At 31.3% G+C, this 15501-nt stretch overlaps 2 protein-coding genes across 2 annotated transcripts in view; one reads left to right on the forward strand and one right to left on the reverse strand.

Annotated features, from left to right (window-relative positions):
* Positions 1–1371: 1371 nt before the first annotated feature.
* Positions 1372–2193, forward strand: Pfdn5 (prefoldin 5). Its single transcript, XM_033346562.2, has 2 exons — positions 1372–1694; positions 1828–2193. Exons 1-2 carry the CDS (start codon positions 1490–1492, stop codon positions 2094–2096), a joined length of 474 nt encoding a protein of 157 aa, XP_033202453.1. The 5' UTR covers positions 1372–1489; the 3' UTR covers positions 2097–2193.
* A 445-nt stretch (positions 2194–2638) lies between these two features.
* LOC117163817 (uncharacterized) overlaps positions 2639–15501 on the reverse strand; it is a 59899-nt gene continuing 47036 nt past the window's right edge. Inside the window, exons 3-6 of the mRNA XM_033346561.2 lie at positions 9465–9600; positions 6719–6852; positions 4594–4828; positions 2639–3049 (exon numbers count right to left, since the gene is read on the reverse strand). Coding sequence (XP_033202452.1) covers positions 2976–3049; positions 4594–4828; positions 6719–6852; positions 9465–9600 — 579 coding nt within the window. The 3' untranslated portion in view covers positions 2639–2975. The remainder of the gene's footprint in view (positions 3050–4593; positions 4829–6718; positions 6853–9464; positions 9601–15501) is intronic.

Consider the following 15501-nt stretch of genomic DNA (forward strand, 5'->3'; position numbering starts at 1 on the left):
ATCCATGAATTTTTCATTTATGAACAACGAAGACAATGTTATTTCAATAACACGTTTCTCCTTGTTTATTTAATATCTTAGTAGAATGGTAATTTTATTAAATAGATATACTTTTCGTATGTTATGTATGATAAGGAGAATTCACTAAATAATACAAACTAAAAAAGACACGTATTTATCATTAAATCGGCATGTAAATAGCTACGATAATAAAAATATGTTAAATATGTTTAATGAGATCCCTTATTTTCATTACATAATTTCGTTTTGAATATAAAGTACATATACCAGTAAATATGTCTTCAATTTTCTCTATTAAATAAATGAATAGTAAATTCATTATTAGCATTCAATTGGAATAGATTTGCAAATTCATTATATCAAATTGGAATAATATTAATATCAAACCACAGAGAAGATACGTTAAATCATAGCCCTTTCTTCTGCAGTTCGTTTGCTATTTCACTCACATACTCATGATATATCCACGACTTTTAGATTTTTTTTCGGCGAAGATATCGATATTCCACTTAAAGTAGGTTTCAGTGCGGAAATTAAAGATCCAAAGTGCTAAAGAAAAGTAATCTGATGCTTTCATTGTAATAAAAAGTCTGGCCATTTCTTTTCGTATTACGGGTCTCTACTTCGGAAACTAGGTGACGAGGAGAACATGAATTACATACAAAATAGAAATGGCAGATTTTCGCCATCGAAGAAAGATGCTCTCTCTTTATTATGAATTTTAAAACATAATGAAAGGGGAAAAAAATATATAACATTTTTTTTGAGACAAAAATTATTTTGAAATGGATGAAATGAATATTAAGATAAAATGATAGAATGAATTATATCCAACTCATAAAATGCACTAATCATATTGCAACAGTCTGTGTTGTATGGTTACTATTTTATACGTATGATTGCATTTTGTATACTTTTATTATGCATGTTATTGTATATATATGAAAATGATTTGTGTATATAAATAACAAATTAGTTGGACTTGCATTTCATTTTTTAATCAATTTACGGGAATGTCACTTTAAAAACATATATAAAAGAGTAAAATTTAAACATTTATTTTGTCTGTCTAAAACAATTCCTATTTTACTTAAATTTTTGTTTCAATATTAACTACTGCTAATGTAGTAATGTTATTTTACGTCCAATTGATAAAGTATAGAATGGTATGAAAACCAAACACCCAACCGGTAAAGTAGAGAATCGCATGGAAACTGAACACGCGAGGTACAGGTGTCACAAACAAGTCTGTAATTATAATAATTTTAGCCATATTATCATATCCAGATGTCGCTAGAACGTGCAGATGATTTCGCCATCTAGCAAACGCTTGCAGCAACTACATGCATGTAATATATGAGTTGGGCTGTACTATTTGGCTCCGGTGTTTGACCGTTTTTGGTTATAGGGCTGGAGCGCGTGTGTCAATCGTTTGTTTGCACATAGTTTTTATAATAAATAGTTTAAAATGTCAGAAATCTCGATGACAGAAGCGCCGCATCTGCAAAAAATAGATTTAACTACTTTAAATCTTCAACAACTCACAGTATTGAAGCAACAATTGGACCAAGAACTCGGTGTTTTCCAAGATTCGTTGCAAACGTTAAAAATTGCTCAAAGTAAATTTCAAGAATCAGGATCATGCCTCGAGAAGATTTCTCCGTCCATGGAGGGTATAGTTACATTAGTATTCTATCCCGTAAATTCTAGTGTAAAGAATCTTTTTGATATTTAGTACTTTAAGGTTAGAAAATGTGAGAATGCTTAACTTGCTTCATTTTAGTAATATCATTGAATTTATTTTAGGTAATGAAATTCTTGTACCACTAACTGGATCCATGTATGTGGTTGGAAAACTGGTAGATACTAATAATGTTCTAATTGATATTGGAACTGGTTATTATGCTCAGAAGAAGGTGCCAGATGCAAAGGACTACTTCGATAGGAGAGTAGCTTATGTTACCGAGCAAATGGAAAAAATTCAGCAACTGGGTCTTGAGAAAAGTAAAATTAGAGACGCGACAGTGGATGTAATAGAAATGAAACTTCAAAATCAAATGCCGAAGGAAGATTGAGAACGCTTATAAAACATCAACTTTTTTAAATTATGCGTTTTTACCTAATCTGTTCTGTACTTTTATTGGTAATGTGATTAAATTACATTGTTCTGTACTTTTGTTAAGCTATGATAATAATTACTTGACATTTTAAAAGAACATTAAATTTTATAGTGATAAGATATTTTAGCTATCATTTTGTGATATTCACATTCTGTAAATGTGTGTTATTTATTAATTTGTTGGCACTACTTTTTATTTTATGCTTATATACTTCTTTCTAATAAATAGTAAACAAATTTTACCACTATTGCAATAAAAGTAACAATTCTATATTTGAAAGTATAAACTATTGCATTGCAAGATGATTTGATCAAGACGAGTAGGTGAGGAATTTGAGTAAAAAAAAGACGAAAGTAACGAAGGTGAATTATTTATTTGTTTTTCACTTAAGTAAAACTTCATTCACAAATAATAACAGCTTTTACCTAGAAACTTGTGATGATACAGTGTGGCAGTTATGTTTTACGGAATGTTTTACGGAAGAGGTATCAAAATCATTGTCAGAGGATAGAAAACACGATATAATAGTACTGAAACAAGTTCTCGAACACTTTGGCGCGACACATCGTCGATCTAATACATAATATTATGACATGTTATTCAGGTTATAAATTCGTCTCGTTGCAACGAGACAGCGCAGGTCGTAATTACATGTAGATAATTAGCTAAATTTTTATCCTATTTACACGAATAACATACGGTCGATATTTATGTTAACGAAAAATTTTTGTCGATCTTCCCTCGTCGCACTTAATTTCAAAATTTTACAAACAATTTGCCCTCTCATTTCGATACAGTCATATACGTATAGGGTGATTAACGGGTTCATCGTTGTTATCTAAAACTGCACAGCAACAGCGTAACTGCGGCATTCAAGAACCATTCTTTAAATTGTGTTGCTGCACCTCCTGAAACAAATAAAACAATACATACGAATCTATGAAAAAATATATATAGAACATACAAGAAGATATAACTAGACACTAATATTCATAGATCTAGTTGTTGAATAGTCAATCTTCAATGATACGAAGAAATTGTTGTTTTGCAATTAATAGTCTTTAAATTAAACGATATATAAAAATACTACATTTACGTTTGTGCCGTTGTACTTTCATTTCTATTGTATCATATAGATGAAAAAATTTTAAACATAGATAAAAGAAATAAAGTAATGCAAATAAAATAGGTAAAATATACTTGCGATATTATAAAGCTATTATTAAAAAAGTTAAAGAAAAGAAAAAGAAAGTTATATCTCTCGAATAATACGATTAATTGATTCAGTGCTATTTAAGATCCTGATATTCGAGATTTAAGATTTATAGTAATAGATAGGTACTACACATAAGACATACTTTTCTAGTTAATTTCTTGTAGTATATATTTTGGTATCGTAATACTTTTACTACCATTTATGGTAGCATCAATAAGATTAATTTAAACAGTTGAGAGGAACTCTTCTGATATTATCATAATTTTACATTTCATGCTAATTTCAATGAAACTTTGACGTTACGCTGTGATTGATGTATAATTTCAGTTATTATTAGCATGATTATAGTTTGATTAGCATATTACACGATTGAGTTGAGATTAGCATATTCAGTTGATTATTACTTTGACCTGATCAATATGTTATCAAGTTACTTTTTTACGGTATATACTAATGCTCCATTATTTGTTCTCCGTTTATATACAAGATACTATGTAGAATTTTATTAGTACAGTAATTGATATACAATAGACTTCCATATAATTTGGATTTGTTTATGTGAAGATTTACCATAAATCTTTAGAAGAAAGAAATCTTTGCTGAAGGCGACCTTTGAAGATGTTAACTCCATCATTAATCGGGGATCTGACAATGAATTACTTGAATAGGATATTGAAAAAGGAATTCATCTAAATATATATTTATTCTTTTATCTAGGTTTCTATCGTTAGAATTAGTCGTTATGAATACACATGCAGAAATAACAAACATTTTAATTTTGAGAAGAACATAGTTCATATAATAATTAAAACGGGAAATTATGTAGCCGTTATTTTCTTTCTCTAACGTAAAACATTGATAAATGATGAATATTTATATTTCTCAAAAATGCATATTTATTTTGGGTACGTTGAAAAATACATTAAACGAATATAAAAGGAATTATTAAATATAAATCACTTGAGAAAAATCTCTCCTTTATATTTTGTAATTGATAAAATAATTAATTCATAAAAAGATTCGTTGCCGTTAATCGGAAACCACGTAAGGTCACAAAGCTTTGTAATAAATCCAGAATGCATTATGATACTTTTGATTACGTAATTGATACTTAGGAAAATCCTTTCATAAAGATGAGCCTGATATCATAGGGATTTTAAACAGTACTAATTGCAAAACAAATGGAAAAAATAAGTACCATCGGCGAACAATTATAAATAGATCTGTAAGATATACCGATGTAAGAAGATTCCCGAGTTCCTAGTACAGATGCCAAACGTGGCCGTTCCTCGATCAAAAAAACACCAGCTTGTTTTTTATACAAATGAAAGACATTAGCGTTGCAAACAATATGTAATCTTCCGTTGTTAAAGCTATCCGGTATAATCTCGAAATCCAATCCTGCGATACACATTATTTGCTGATTGTCACTGAGCTTGTCCGTTACGTTCATTATGAAACTGGAATTCACCTGAAATAAAAAATTTCGTTTACAAAACATGAAATTAGGTGATAATACATGACTAATGAGATTTAGCAATTATTTTATTTGCTAATCATTCTGAAACTAGTAAAGATGAAAACAATTAGGTAGGCACGAATACTTTTCGCACGTTGTCTTTTGTGTTACTAGGAGTATAATTTTTTAACGTCACTGGATAATGAAAGTTATAAAAAGATAGCATTATATGAGATATTTTTAATTTTGTTTTAGATTTTAAGTTTCAACGCTATTTGGTTAGATATAAGATATTTAATTAGAGATCATGTTTCAATTACTATTTTTCGTTTACACGAACAAAGGACGATAATATTTTTAGTTTAAAATGTTATTAAATATTTTATGATGGTAATAAATTAATAGTCCGTTAAACGTCCGTTCATGAATAAAATATACGTGTTATTGCCATAAAAAGGACGAAAGGAAAGGAGAATGAACAGGATAAGGACAATACTACATACAGTAAGTACTTCCTGCTTCTCAATAACACTGTAATACTTCTCTCTAGGGAACCATAAATAATTTGTGGTGTATTCAACTACAATTATAATGTTTATCAGATTGTTAGGAAATCCATAAACCGTTTCAGATTGCTAGTTTGCACCGAAATGAGACCTAGGGTTAAATGAAGTTGCTTGTAGTTGAGGATAGCCGAACCAAGTATAATTTCCTGAACAACTTTGTACTACGCTTATAACGGTATCGTGTCGTTGCATTCGCGAATCGATCATTTTCTCAACACGTTTCTTACTGTTGTTTTAATGTTTCGCTTTTTACCTTAATATTACAAGTGGTTATATCAGATTTAATCGATCTTCGTTACATACATAAATTGAAAAAAAAAGAAAAAGTAATTTACCAAACTTGACAATTTATATTTATTGAAATATTTTGGAGATATTAAAATCTATATTTATAAAATGAAATTTTTTCATTATCTGTAAAATTAAGAATTTGCTTCTTCTATTTTAGTGACTTTCAGATTGTTCAATTATCTATTTATATATGTATACTAATAAAACATAAAATATTAACAGCGACATTACAGTCAAAAGTGAAATATTAAATTCCAATTAAAAGTTCAAGCTTCTTTTTTGTTTCTCAATAATCATTGACGTATGGCGAATTTATGAGAACAGCAAATACCTGTACAGGATCATATGATTGCAGGCCGGTATATTAAATTAAAGACATGTGCAACATGCCTACATCGATACCCGTGTGCCTATACGCAGGAGGAATACGTAAAGCGTGTACAAAATTCAAGAAGTTGCTTAAAAATGATTTATTATTCTTTTTCGACGTTCATTTGCATTTGTAGCGTTCCGAGAACATTTTAAAAGAAAATATTGGAATATAAGTGTATATTGTAGCACATTATTTATGGAAATTATACCCCATATAGGAATAATCAGCACGCAATTCCTTTAATTTTGGAGCTTCTATTATTAGGATAATGTAAAAATTACTTCAGAGATCATTTGCAATAATTTTACACTTCAATATTTTTCCCCTTAACAAATAGTCGTTTACTTTAATTTCCTTAGATTTATTAATTTATTATTTTATTAATACACTTGGGTTTATTAATTTTTAATAATATTAATTTTTAAAAGTAACATTTAATATTATTTAATATTATTGGATATTGAATAGGGATTGAATTATAAATCTGTTTGTTGTTTCAAAGCGAAGCTTTTTTTTATTGAACACTAGGTTTGATTGAAAGCAGATCAATAAAATTCATTGAAGAGAATGAAATATAGCAGACAAGAGCAGTAACATATTGATTCGAGTTACAACGACAACTTATCGGAAGCGCCAAACATCTCTTGGAAGTTTTTACATCTATCAACCTACCGGTACCCCATTGACAGTCCACGTGACATTTGCCGGAGGGTTTCCCGAAGGAACAGTGCAGTTTGCACGCACAGTATCTCCTACTGCATACCGCACCTTCTCGACTCTTACTTGAGGTTCGCCATTCGGGAGGTCTGAAATCCATTGAACTTCTTAATAACGGAACAAGATTTCGACTTACCAGGTGATAATTAATTTCACATTGGTTGATTTTTAATTTTATTTTAACATTAGTCGATTACTGGATTTCTTTATACGTTTTATATCAATATTATTATTGTATTTATTAATTATTATATTTTGGTACATAAAGTCATTTAAATATTAACGTGTACAACTGTATAATAATGTATAATTTATGTACTACATAATGTATAATTATTTCACTCAAAGAGATTTTTTTGTATAAAGATGGAAGATTTTGTATTAGAATAATTTATAATAATTCTTTACTTTGAGATGGAAGGACTAATATATTACAAAGAGTAGGTTACGAAGGAGAAGAGAAGATCAGTTTTATTAATGACATTATACTTATAGCTCCAGTACGAGCATAGAAGATATATGCAACAAAAGATCAAATCTTCGTGAATTGCAAAGAATTATATTTTGTTCGTTGCAACGAATTTAATTGAAAATAAAAGAAACTGAATTAATTGTTGTTTCATGTAATTCTCTTAAAACATTGAATCATCGATCGAAATTTTCATTAAAATGTCGTATTTCGAATTATCACAACTCTTTTAATTGTCTTACTAACTTGACGATATCCATTATTAATTATATATTATCCGACCATCATCCGATGCCACGTCGTTCAATTTGATTTATTGTCATTCATATATTTCAAGAGCATATACAGGTACTGGCGACGCGCCATTGTTGGATGAGGTGGACGCTACTTTTTCACCTTGTGGTATCCTGCGGTAAGATATTCCGTATACATAACACGTCATGTACATCTCGAGGGATCATTATGCTGTCCACAGAAGGCAGTCAATTTCCTTGTAGCGGTAGCTGTCAAAGAATTGTCTCACTTCTGAGCTTGAATGACTTCCGCCTGGTAGCTAATCCTCTGTGTCCCGCGATCCTCTCTGTATCACTCTCAAGGACACGATCGCTGAAGATTACCATTTTGAACTTGTTTGGTAATGTTGTGAATGCGAGACGATCATCCCGTCTCGTGAGAATGGAGAAAAGGAAGAAAAGCAAGAGACTGTCTGAGGGATACAAGGCAAGATTCGAAGGCTCGATTCAGTATCGAGCTTTTACGAGCGATCCGTGATCGGAAAGGAGAGGCAATCACCTCGTCTCTTCAAAGAAGAATCGCTACCGTGATTGTGGCGTCGTTAAGTCGACGTTCAACGAGAATACGAGACGGTGGGAACGAGACCCCGATATTCTATCCTTTACCTGCTTGTCTCCACTTCATTTTGTTTTTTCATTCCTTTTTCTATGTTTCGTTGCTCTACCCTTTCGAATCATGTATTAATTTGTCGTTATCGCTATGATCACTCTGTTCATCGCGTAGAGCGTAGTCAACGGCCATAATGAAAAGTGCCATGATGCGAATTGAAGACGCACAGTGTGAATCGATGAAAAAATAATGGGTCACGAAACGGTTGCCGACTTATTACTGATATTCGAGTATTCATTCAATGTATTCATTGAAAGTTAATAGTGCATATTAAAAGGTCAATCCGGAGGAACTAGGTGAGACGATATTGAATGGAAGTAGGGTTATGTTTATCAGGAGTGAGCTGTTAATTAACAGTAACTCGGTTAAGAGAACCGTGAAAGATAAATGATGAAATGAAAGAAGCCTGTTCGGTGAATTTAATGAGACCCACTGTGGTCTCTCTTCTCTTGTTCGTGTGTTTTGTTTTGTTGAGTTTGACGTCGTCGTTTATTTCAATAATCCTACGGTTAGTTTAATTCTGCGTGGATGGAAAATTTTATATTTGTAAAATGTGTTATAAAACAAAAATTGATAAACAAGAAAAGGGGTCTACTTCATAGATTAATTTTGTTAATTGTATGTGCGATCGAAATAATAATAATAATAATAGATTAATTTATTTAGTTAATTCTAAGATAAAATAGCCATGAAGATAAAAACTAATAGACGAGTACAAAACGTTTAATGATCTAACCCGTAGGAAACAATGATTTATATATATAATTCATATCCTAAGGAGAATTTCATCTTGCAGGTTTTTTTAGGAATATTAAGTCAGCGCTAATGTTACAGTGTTATGCAATTTCTTAATATTTCAATGAACAAATTATCCCCTTTGACTGTATTTGCTTATATCATGCAGCTATATATGTAGATATCGGAGGTTGTTAATGTCTTTTCGTGGTTCTAGTGTGAATAGATCTTTGCTTACGAAATGACTTGATGATTACGAGTTTGCATACTAACGAAGAATAGAAATATTGCATATTGTAGTTTGCATGCACTTCTTCTCTTTCAGCCAAAAGAAGCGATGTATGCTAATTTCAAATTAACTTACATATGTTACGAGCAAAACATCATATTTAAACAACTTGCGTTTCGTACTTAGACAAATTGCGTTTTATATCAGCAAAAATCTGAGCTATTTAATTCTTCTAAACTGTAGACGTATATGTCAAATTTAATTAGCATCTAACGCAAGTAGATGCAATAACTATTTGTTATAATATTAGTTTCTATGTGTCGGCCGTTCTTCGTATGAATCGAAAATAAAATTGCGGTACTTACTAGCCACATGCATGTAAGCAAGGTCTACCAAAGTAGTGAATGATGGAGAATCGCCAGAAACCTCGCAGAGATATTTTCCAGTGTAGTTTGGCTGCAGGTCCCTTAAAACTACGCGATGATCATCACTTTTATTTAGCTGCAAAGTACCAGTAAAAATCTATTAATCATACCTGAAACAGGATATCAATTAGCTGCAATTGAAGTTAAAGAACGAACACAAAAATATAGTTAAATAAACGAAGAAAAAAAGAAATATAATGAAAATCTTCAAAACAAAACGTATTTTCTATATCTTGAAAATTTAGTGATGGGATGGTAGTCGGCATCAATATCAATCGTGATGGTTAGTTTCATATTTGTTACAAATGTCGATAAAATATTCCTGTAAATATGTTTTCATCATGATGCAACAACAAATTTCAGAGATTTTCCACGTATTCGATGCATTTCGATGAAACATAAATCTTGAAACGTTGTGTGCATCTATCTGTAATACAGAATAATTGTTTTATGTCGGCATAACTTATTCGAATAAAATTCGATATCGATAGTTGTACGATAAGATAAGCGCATATTTTTCTGCGAACGTCATCGTAATCGAATTTGGAACGATGTAATTAAATTAAAATTGAGAAATCGCTCCAATATGAAGCCGGCCGGTTCATGCTACTGTGACTCGATACAGTTCGAGTAAATTCAGCGGCGATGATTACAGGAAGGTCTGAACTGCGAACGGAGCGCGTACCATTTATTGCAAATCGATCGCATTTACTCGTTCCCTTTGACATCCTCGCACATTCGCCCGTTTCTAACAAACAATACCTCACAACATCGATTAATTACATGTTGCCAGTGGCAGCATATAAATCACACAATCAATTTTCGTCGAGTGGTGTGAACACTCTCATGATCTAAGTTGCCAATCGACCGTACATATTCATTGAACGAACACAATAACTTAACATATTTCTTCATACTTGAACGATAATCTGGATGCGCGATAAGGTCGAGCTATGGAATTTTTTAATTTTGCAAAAATGCAAGGAATATCGATATTCAATTTCTTGTAGTGTCTCGATACTTCGTGGCATTTTAATAGATAATTAAACACGCGGATAAACTTTTAAAAAATGTAATTTTAGTTTATTGTAGCATCGCTTTAGTTTATTAGTAGTTTATTGCTTTTCGGTGATAATTTTTATTGCGTTTTTTTTTATACTTTCATGTTATGTAATATTTTAACGTGGTATATCGCTAAATAGATTTTTATGTATGAATACATGTAATATGCAAAAATACATAAAATATGTATAAGAAATATGCACACGCGTTATAACATCTAGCAGGTAAAAATATTCGTAATTATATATTATATTTTAAATATACAGAAAACGTAACACAATATATAATACATTAACTTAGAATTATATTTCTTCGTGACTGAGATATAGTCAGGTGGATCGATTACCAACGCTAAGAAGAGGATAATTTCTTCCTTCTGTTTGAATTAATAATAACAATAAACGATATAAACGATAATATTTACAATTAAGGCACTTGAAAGTAAAATCTTGTCTCTGGCTTAATCACAGAACCTTGAGTCTCAAAAGAGCAATTTTTAATATTCCTACAAATGTAGAAACTTTGCTGTTTCCTAATATCTTAATATCACTAATGTGACTTTGATGTACTATTTCAATTCTTGCAGACGTGTGAAAAAAGCAAAGAAGTAATCTCGTGGAAATAGCACGCCAGATTTCGCTCGGAGGTTAAGTATGGCTCGCTCGTTCGTAAGAACCTTATAGCGTTCCGATTTCTCAGCATACGCACGAATCGGGTGTATAATTTTCATTCTCTGAAAATATAACATCGCGGTGTATTGTTCATGCATTCGAAGAATTATGTGGAGAAGAAGAAAAACGGATTGCACGGAGAGAATTACGGATGAAACGTATCGCTGGGAAATAAGTAGGGATCGATCGACTATATTCGATCGGAGTGCAGTCACGCATCGGTTCGGTTGGTTCATTGTACATACCATTTCACACCATGTCTCTCTCTAACCTCCATCGATTCGACAATTCGCTGCCGGCCACCACGCATAAATTCATCCTGGCTGACTGACAATTTTAATAATGTTACTGTTTGTGAAATACGAAGTGCCAGTGTCTGTTAACCCCATGTACACCCTATTCCCTTCGTTCTATTTGCTACTGTGTGTGCAATTGTACCTACAGTTGCACCTATGATTCCCTTAGGGAATACATTGCGACAAAAATGATGCAAACTATGTAATGGCCAATGAATTTACATGATGATTACGTGTTGAGTCGGTGTGAGTAGCTTATGGAGAAAGCATTTCGAATGAAAGAATAATTTTCTAGCTGAGAAATTGATTTTAGTTGCGATACAAACAAATAAATGATCGAACGGAATTATGTCTTCATCAGTCTTTCGTCTTTACTCGCATTTAAGTATGCAGCTACAGTATGTAATTTCAAGTTGCCTTGCGTTGAAGTATTTATCTTGTGATGAACAATGTTGCTGATTTAGTTATCGTGTATAGATATCCTGTTTATGTGTAAGATGTATACATTTTTTGTATGTTCTTATAAATAATAACCTTTATTCTATTTTTATTAATTTTATCTTTGATTCATATATTTAGATTTACGCTTTTTACAGGCTGTCAATCGGAAGGAAACGATATAAGGTATTACTATAATGATATTACGTGACGTTGAGCTGTTACGAATGAATGCTATTACCTTGTTACTCTATGTTTTATTGCGTGGTTATTATTGACTGATCGATGTGTTATATTAGGATCCGGTGTTTACTCGAAAGTAAAAGTTATAGACGATGTACTTGGGAACGCTGGATACAGTAGAAATTTTTTTAGGAAAAAGACGGAAGTATCTGGAAGAAAATGTTGCCTGCTAAACAGGTTCCAGCGTTTAGTTTTCTATAAGATATTCTGAAGACGTTAGGTACGCTAACATGCCATAAACGAGTTCTAGAAATTTTCTTTTCCTTGTAACTTTAATATGAAACTAATAATATAATTTGTTAATTAAATTTTATACATATGCATCAGTTCTCAAGTTATAAATACTAAGTATAATGCTAAATAAATTCGATTTTAATTTTATTTTAGCAAGATTTTTCAAAAATATGATTTTTACCTAAAGCCGACTGTAGAAGTTTACTATGCTGAAGCAATTTTTAACCGGACTAGGCCATAAAAGTCGGTATTACTAACTTATTTTCTCTCTTACAGATCAAAGGTGGCTAGAATCTTTTGGCGCATCGTGTAAGATTACAGCGCTATTCAGTAGTAGACTTAGAACGAGGCTAAAAAGAAAAATATTCATTGCGATCACGATATCCATTGACCGAGAAAAAGAAAATTGCAAGGGAGAAGCTAACGCTACATCTAGCCTACTAATAAATTTTTATTACTTTTATTAGTGCTTTTAAACACTTTTTTTCCCTCACTTTAAGTACATATTATCACATATGTTATATACTATGGATAAGAAACTTGTATAAATATAGCGAACAGAGTTCACGATACATAAGTACACACGTTATAAACATTAGTTTGAGAAGATTATTACGGTTGTCGAATGAAATTATTTCATTATTAACACTTTATACAACGTTTGAATATATTTTATGAGATTTGCAAATTATTCATTATTGCAATATTCATGATTTGTCTACCAATCACATTTCGATAAAGCAAGAATATACCTACGTAAATTGAACTACTTAATTATTATTAAATCATAATTATTAAAGTTTATAAAACATTATCAATTTGAGAATTGAGATCCTCCTGAAGTTTATAGATCAAGTTATATATATTGTTTTTTCTTAAGGGAGATCCAGGTAAATATTAAAACACAATATTACGTAACATTACATCACAGCTTATTCGTTTTATCCATTAGAAAGTAATTGATAATTGATAATTCTCGTATAAGATTATTTGTAGATCTAAATCTATCAAAAGAATATAAGGATATAAAACACTTTTATTTATAATAATCTTTCCTTTCACAAATATTTAATTCGACGAATACAAGTGAGGTTAAATCCAGTATTACACCAGTTTCCACCTAAAAACAGGGTGAGCATACATCAGCTCCAGAATTAATCTTGTCGAAAACAAAGTTTCCCGGCGAACATGTATCCGTATAAAAAAGAGGTCGTATCGAAATTTTTGTTGCTCCATATATTACTCCCCGTGAAGTGGTAGGTGTGCGTTACGATTTATCGATTCAAGGGGTTGTCCGTACTTTCCGCCGGTAAAATCTAATTGGAAAAGCATTGCGTGCATGAAAACGCTCCAGTGGTTAGTCGGTCGATCGTCCACGTTGGTTCGTGTACATGGAATTCGTGACGTCGCGTAAAGCCCTTAACAGATTTTTAACTTGCATCGAAGCGTTGATTTTGTGGCGTCCACTCGTTTCTTTTCTCTGATACGCGTTCCGCACTGCACGCGAACACCGTGTGCTTTGTTTCGTATTGTATCACTCCTATATAGCTCCTAAATAGTTCTGAAATAGCTTTATGGGATCAAAGAAAGTTGTACTTTTTATGGAAGAAAGATACTTTCGATACGGATTTCGTGACTTAGTCGGACGATAGGATAGAAGATAATTTTTCAGTGATTTGTGAAGATAGCTCATTGTATAATTTTGAAGAAAAATGTTTCGTTTTGAAACTATGTTAACTCTTTCAGACTATCATGGGGCGAAAGTTCATTGTAATGTATGAAGATTACAGGGAGAGAACGTAATGAGGTACTTTTTCTATTTTTTACAGAGAAAGTAATTTTGCGATTCGTTATGCTGTCCATTCATCTCATTATCAAATTTGGGTTTCTTTATTCTCTTCAAAATTAAAAGATATGGATAGATAATTAAATTTTACGTAATAAATAAATCGAATTAAAGTAGTACAATAGTTTTAAGCGTAGAATTGCTTTGTTGCTTCGATGTATTTAAGAAGGGTCGATAAGAGAATTCAGAGGATTGTTTCAAGATTTCGTTAAATTAATTAAACTGTCTAAAAGAACATGGTTTACACCCGGAAGCTTCGAGCAGTTCCAACTAATCAGGATTTCTTCCAGATCAGCCAGTCGTAGCAACGGTACATTCTGCTTGGTCACCAGTATTTGTGCACGCTTTTAGCAAATTAGAATGTGACTGACGAAATTTTAACGTTCTATCGATTGTCTGTGTACTAGAATGGAATATATGTTTTTGCATTTTCTTAAAAATACCGATCCTTCATTGATTTCCTTTTTTCTTTGAATTTTCAATGCTTAATATATAATAATGATTGATAATAATATTTTTTATGTTCTATCTTTATTTCTTAAAGTACTTGGAAGATAATAAACTAATTTAAATACTTATCTATTAATTCAGATAGATGGCAATACAAGAAAGATATACATATTTCGTATCTTCTCTGTTCCCTGTTCAAATGTTTAATTCCTGACAATTTCATCCATTAGAAAGCTCGCAGCAGTATAGAAAGTACAGAGCAATATATCTGTTTCGAAAGCTTCTCTAATCAATGTTTCGAGTATTACCCTCACATAAATCGTTGCCACCCTCACTATTCACGGTACAGCACCGTAGACATAAAAAAATTAGTCAATACGATTTAGCAGTTAAAAAATAATTCTTGAAAGTCAAAAGCTAACGTTAAAACAAGAATTATTATTATTTATATTAGTTTCACAGAATTCAAAATTATACTTAAATTATGTTTTACGTAATATATAGCAAATGTATTTTTTTCAATGACACCAAAATATTGAAGATATTTGTTCTGAAAAATTTTGACATGAAATTTATAAATTATTCTTTAATTATGTATGATATTTTAAAGATAGTTAAACATTGATAACGAAGATACTGCTGTGAAGAACATTTTAAATTAAAAACTATGGGTAACAAAATGTCAATTGGCCTGACATAATTGGGAAGTTCATTAACAAAGCTAGGAAATGAAAATT

This window comes from Bombus vancouverensis, chromosome 9 (genome assembly GCF_051014615.1).
Source record: "Bombus vancouverensis nearcticus chromosome 9, iyBomVanc1_principal, whole genome shotgun sequence".
In the NCBI taxonomy this organism is placed as follows: Eukaryota; Metazoa; Arthropoda; class Insecta; order Hymenoptera; family Apidae; genus Bombus; species Bombus vancouverensis.

Bases quoted from the DNA above. Each gene is read 5' to 3' on its own strand.
- Pfdn5 (XM_033346562.2), top strand. From the start codon at position 1,490: ATGTCAGAAATCTCGATGACAGAAGCGCCGCATCTGCAAAAAATAGAT. The intron at 1,695-1,827 runs GTATAGTTACAT...AATTTATTTTAG, and splicing joins GATTTCTCCGTCCATGGAGG to GTAATGAAATTCTTGTACCA.